Here is a 6,442-nt window from a genome sequence, read left to right on the forward strand (position 1 = left end):
GGAGAGGAACCATCAACCACTTCTATTAGAAATTCCCTAAAATTCGCCCTGATTCGAACTCTTTCCACGTGTCTGAAATTGGCTTGATTTGGACTCCTTCCACATGTCAATTTTCTATTGGAAGAAAATAATGGCGTGAAAAAAAAAAAAAAAAGCCCTGGACACATTTTCTTAAGTATAATCAAGAACAGGAAGAATGGCTGGAGAAATAAATTAATCAATTTTATCTTGACTAGAAAATGCTTTTGCTCAGAATGGGATTACCTGCATTTGGCAAATATGTGTTGAAGGTTCCATTAGTGTGATACATTCGGTTACTTTCAACTATCACATGGGTTTGAAGGTTCAGGTTCTAATTGGCATAAATGTGTACTTTCGATCTGTTTGCACCTACTTAAAAAATAAAATAAAAATAAAAAAATAAAAAATTGGCCTGAGTTTGAAGGTTTAGGTCGCTATGGGCACAATTGTGCACTTTGGAGTTTCGATGTGTTTGCTTACGTACCAGAAAAAATAAAAAAAATAATAATATTTTGATTTTGGTTTGACAGTACAATAGTAGTGCCATCCGGTCGGTTACCTTCACCTAGGTTTAGGTAGATAAGAGAACAAATTCAGGTAACAACCGAGTATTGAAGTCGTTGAATTGGAACTTAAGGAGATAGCCTAATAGCCCGATTCTGATCAAAAGTCAAGCAAGCATGGATACGGACAATACGACATGAATAACCACAAGTCAAATCCAAAACAAATAAGACATAAATACAACATTGACATGGCTAATATAAATTATTGATCATATAGTCTTGTTTTATATGAGAAATGTCATTAATTAATACCTGTTACGACATGCATATGGTGTCAATTTTCTCTTACAAGAAAAAAAGTATAGACGCGATTGTTGTATGTTTGTGTTATATAAAACTTGTTGTGTCAGCTAAATGAGCAGAATGTATGTGAAAAGTTTTTTCATTAATAAAAATATTTTTAATTATGGATATGTTCATGAAGTATTGGAAGATACATCATCTTCAAGGATGCTAAAGTGTTCCGTCCATAGGTCTTTTCAAGTAATTAAATAAATAAGGGTCTTGTAACTTAGTGGTATCTTATATACCACCTAATATGGATGGTGAAATCTCTAAAAGGACAAAGTGAATGATATGTGTATTTCTTGTCGATGAAAAAAAAAAAAAAAGAAAGAAAGAAAGACGAAGAAGAAGGAGAAGGTACTTCAATAAATTTTATAGGACTTTCAATTTATTCCATTTAGAGCTGGCAGTAGGTGCGGTCTCGAAATCCAATTCGACACGACTATTGACAGGCTTGCATTAGCAAAGCTTGTGCATAAGTTTGGTTTTGCATTGAGCCGCGCCTCTGGTATAATCATCCATCGTCTTTACTCGTCGTCAGAAGTTCACAACTCCACTTGCTACTGTAATGAGTACATATTGGATGAAAATTTGCAGGATGCCAGCATAAATTTTTTAAGCTCTTATTTTGTATAATCATGATAAATTTAAGAGTTAAGTGCAAAACACTCTCTATAGTGCAGAAAACTCATGTGTGGCATAAAACATCTCTACACCTTTAATTGGTGCAAATACCCCTATTTAGGCTTGAATTGACTATAATGCTCTCATATTAGTAGAATAAAATAATAGTTAAAAATGCAAGCCATGTAATTAAAATGATTGTCTTTTCCAATTTTCATAAAATAATTTAAGGACCAAGCTTGAAAGAGGAAGTGTTTAATTCACAAATAATAATAATAATAATAATTATTATTATTATTATAATGAAATATATTACACACAAAAAGGAATAGCAATTGGTTCTAGTTATGGGAGGGAGGGAGAAAGAGAGCGCATAAAGAGGACGTACAAAACAAGGGTTCGGAGGTCGAGTTTTATACACATAATTAGAGAGAGAGAGAGGCAAAATCAAGTTTTCATATTTATTTTTCGCCAAAAAGTGGTTAGAAGGAAATATTTGCACCCTTTTGAAAAACAGGAGGTCATTGAGCATAAAACCTGTAGTGTAGAGGGTATTTTTTGCACTTAACCATAAATTTAACCACCTTGATTTAAAAACAACCTTTGGGAAGAACATATACTATCACCTTAAAAGTTCAGTTACATGTCTAATATCTCTTAAATGGAAGAAGAAATTAGCTCATAACCCCTCACTCTTTCAAAAACTCAAATCAGCAAGAAGTTGGAAAAATCCTTTTTTCTTTTTTTTTTTCATTCATTGGCAAGAAATACACACTACTTACACGTTCACTTTGCCTATTTGGAGAGTCAACCCTCATTATCCACTTTGAAAGTTTGATAAATACCACTAGGCTACAAGACTCTTGGTGAAAGTTGAAAATATATATATATATATATATATATATATATATATATATATATATATCTTATGCAGTACATTCCGTATCCTTATGTATCGAGCCATGGTCTTGGTGTATCCGGCTCATGTCCTTGTGGTGTTCGTCTACAAAATAATAATAATCATTTAAAAATATGAACACTTTTAGCTATGGCGAACACATGTCCGGCCATGCACCTAGTGTGTCCGTGTCAGACAGCCATGGCACATAAGTGTTCGTCCTTCCTGGGAGTTTGTCAACTACAGTTCACAGTGTGATAGAGCTACAAAAAGGTGATTGCTACAGGGGATGTTGTTGGATTGACCAAGGTAGTTTCGGGCAAAATGAGATGTCCTAGCTTAGATTAATCTTGTAGTTCAGAAAACGAAACATTTAGCAAATTTTCCTTTTGACTCCGTGAGAAGAGAGAGCAAATATGATGGGTAGATATGTTTTTTGGTTTGATACTATTCTTGCGGTTTTTCTAGCTGTTAAAATTGATTTTAATTGTGTTTGTTTATGATTGACAAATGCATACAATATTAAGTACTGTGACAAAAAGATAAGCATAGAAATTACAGAGAGAACATACCTCAAGAACATAAAGACAAAGACAGAAGGATATAACTAGCTTACCAACTTGCACTATTTTGGGCAACACAGACCCAAACTGGCGATGGTACCCAAAAAGAATGCAGTTCAATGAGCTTCCAATCATGTGTACAATAATAAGTGATGGACTTATCTTCTAAGTGGAAGACGCCGTTATCATGACCTGTATTGGGATATATCCCTTCTTCTTCACTATATTCTGTGAAATAAATTGAATTCTCACTAAGCTCTGGATAATCACGGGTGGAGAGAGAGAATGAATGATTATAACCCACAAATAACGCCCTATCATTTAAGCATGCCACAGGTTCCCACTTATTGAGATCGAAATTCAACTTATGAACATCCAATCTCAAGGTCCGGTGAAACATTGGCTTGTCATATAAATCTTCGAATTGATCCTCCTCCGAAACAGACTCCAAAATGAAAAACCTGATAACCAGTAGAAGATCCCCCGAGGATTCCACCAAATGTTTCACAAAATAACAAATTTGTCGATGAGAAGACTGATAGTCTTTCATTTCCTGGATCGTCTGTGGACTAGAGAATGTGGGATCAATGAGTTGATCTTTAGGACAAGAATGATCACTGAGGTCCCAGGCTTCGAGTTGATGAAATTCGTACTCGTTGCCCGGGGAATAAAAGCATCCATCTTTGCTGAATATATATAAGGTCACAACAGTCGTGGCTATCCTCATTGCTCAAGAGAGTCCTTCTCTCATCCACCCCGAGTTTACAGAAATATAAACACCCGCAATAGTTCATCACTGCCGTTGTCGTGCTTTGATCATTATCAAGAGACGATGATGGTGGTGATGACAAAACAACATCTCGTATGAAATGATAATCAACTGTTTGGGAGGGGGGTGAGTTGTACTCTTCCTTTTGCTCCCAGTCGGTCATAAGGAAGTCCCTGACCAGAGGAGTGGAGGGGGAGAGGTTATCTGATTTCAGAACACGCAAGCCCTTCGTGATCGGTAGGGTTTCCAGAGAAGGTAGGGGTATGTATGGAAGACGATTAGAAGAATAGGAGATGAAGGGACTAAATAGATAGATGTAGCAATTACGAGGGTCGAGGAAGACGAGCCAGCCATGAGTGGAGCCAATATAGGCGGCGGCGTCCGGTGTAAGGTACTCCCTTTGCCACCCTAACCCTAGATTCTTTCTCACTCTGAATTTCTTCTGCTCGGCAATGCTGAAGAAGTGAAAAAAAATCATTGTAGTCGTCATCCTCCCCTGCTTTACTCAAGGGTGGTACAATCATCAACGGTGATGACAACAGCGATTGAAACTTTTCTTCATCAACTGTTGGATCAACTGTAGCGGGTGGTGTTGCTGCTGGAGGAGGAGGAAAAAATTATATTTTAGGATTGTATGATTTTATAGAACTAGATCTGATGATAGGAGAAGGTGGTTCAATTCCTTGAAGTTGAAGAGGTAGACGAGGACGAGGACAAAACTCACCCAAAAATCGTTCGGAAGAGAGAAAACAACCACCACCGCCACCATAGGTTTTCTGAAATCTGGCCGGATTCAGCGCAGATAGGTGGCAATACAGCAACCGATCGGCTAAAGGAGGGCAATTAGCTGCCATCGCCTCTTCGTCTGTGTCCCTGATACACAACTACACGACCGTTGTTGTGTTTGCCTGTGTAGGTGTCCAAAATATGTTAGCCCACATAACTTGGTTAAATAGTCAAAGAATTATGCCACATCATCAACAATGACCACATAACTTGGTCAAATAGTCAACAAACTATGCCACATCAGCAATGATGGCCCACAAATCAAATGGTCAACGGTCAAAGATACGTGTCATTTACCACGTTATCAGTATATCTCGAACAGAAGATCGAAGACTAGCAGACCTGAGTTAGGAGCAGGACTCAGGATTACTTGGGATCCGAGGTGGACTGAGAGAGGTGGAAGCACAGCCAAACTCGAGAGAGAGAGGGTGAAGATGGCAGTGTCATCGTAGACCATTGACTCCCTTGATAAAGGTGTATGGAGAAAACATAAAGGTTATTTTCTCCTCTCTTGTTGCTCTACCTTTACTTGGTCTTGGAACACATCCTTATATAGGCCAAGTAAGAGGTTGGGTGATGTCATATGACATCATATGTGGGGCCCATTAACATTATAAAATAATGTTAATTAAGATGGGTCCAGAATGTATGGGAGTCAAAATGGTATATCTCTCTGTGAGTCAGGTCGAGTGTTAATTCAACGAGCCCTGAACTTCATCCACCAAACCAAAAACCTCCTCGGATCCCAAGTAATCCCGAGTCCTGCTCCCAACTCAGGTCTTCTAGTCTTCAATCTTCTGTTCGAGGTATACTGATAACGTGGTAAATGGCACGTATCTTTGACCGTTGACCGTTTGATTTGTGGGCCATCGTTGCTGATGTGGCATAGTCTGTTGACTATTTAACCAAGCTATGTGGTCATTGTTGATGATGTGGCATAATTCTTTGACTATTTGACCAAGTTATGTGGGCCTTGTGGGCTAACATATTTTGGACACCTACAGCCTGCTAACAAAATTCTGCACGCATTTGCCCTACCATCTCTATGAATTTAACTAGTATTTTATATACACACCAAACACACTCCAATTTTGAGGTACATGCCCCGATACAAGGTAGGGCTACAAGTTGGACTGACCCAACCCAACGTAGTCCCAACCCAACCTCAACCCAAATCGGGTTGGGTTGAACCAGCCCGAATTATACCCAACATGGGGTTGTGGTCATAAACTAGATTGAATATTTTCAAGCGGGTTAGGTCGGGTTGACGGGTTGAGTTTTTTTTATATATAATTTTTTTTTTTAGGTAATTTATATATATTATATATATGTATATTATATATATTTAATTATATTATTATTAAAAATATCTATTTTTTTAAGGCAGATCATTTCAGCCTCCCCAATCACCTCCATCTCTATTCTCATTCTCAACTCTGAAATTGCCCCCCCCCCCCCCCTTTCTCTCTGTGTGCAACTGCAAACTACAAAATCAACAAGAATCAGAAGTTCAAAACCCATATATTTCAGTTTATCTATCTATCTGCAAGAATTAAAAGTTCAAAACCTATTACCTATATCAAAACCCATATCGGCATATCATTTCAAATTGTTCAAAAAATTAAAACCCATATCTTTCAGTTTCCATCGCCCGCTGTTCCAGTTCGGGTTCGCCGTTCGCAAGCTTCAGCCGCTGTCTCTCAACTCTCAAGCTTGCCCCCGTCTCTCTCGCTGCAACTGCTAACTTGTATGTATGGGTTTTATTTTAATTTTTGGAAGTGACTGCGATGGCAGAGGCAGAGGGATGGCGGCAAAGGGGACGGAGGTAGAGAGAGAAAGAGAAAGAAGATAGAGGAGAGAGAAAGGAGATTTTTTTATTTTTATTTTTTTTTTTTATTTTTTTTATTTTGAGTTTTGGGTTGGGTTTGGG

At 37.9% G+C, this 6,442-nt stretch overlaps 1 protein-coding gene across 1 annotated transcript; it reads right to left on the minus strand.

Moving 5' to 3' along the window:
- Window positions 1–3,006: 3,006 nt before the first annotated feature.
- Window positions 3,007–3,684, minus strand: LOC132314064 (uncharacterized). The gene has a single exon (XM_059812979.1). The coding sequence runs from the start codon at window positions 3,682–3,684 to the stop codon at window positions 3,007–3,009; it is 678 nt and encodes a 225-aa protein (XP_059668962.1).
- Window positions 3,685–6,442: the final 2,758 nt, after the last annotated feature.

This window comes from Cornus florida, unplaced genomic scaffold, assembly GCF_030987335.1.
Source record: "Cornus florida cultivar Cherokee Brave unplaced genomic scaffold, ASM3098733v1 CherokeeBrave_3.0.0_Hap2_Chr06, whole genome shotgun sequence".
NCBI classification, from domain to species: domain Eukaryota; kingdom Viridiplantae; phylum Streptophyta; class Magnoliopsida; order Cornales; family Cornaceae; genus Cornus; species Cornus florida.

Bases quoted from the DNA above. Each gene is read 5' to 3' on its own strand.
- LOC132314064 (XM_059812979.1), bottom strand. From the start codon at position 3,684: ATGAGGATAGCCACGACTGTTGTGACCTTATATATATTCAGCAAAGAT.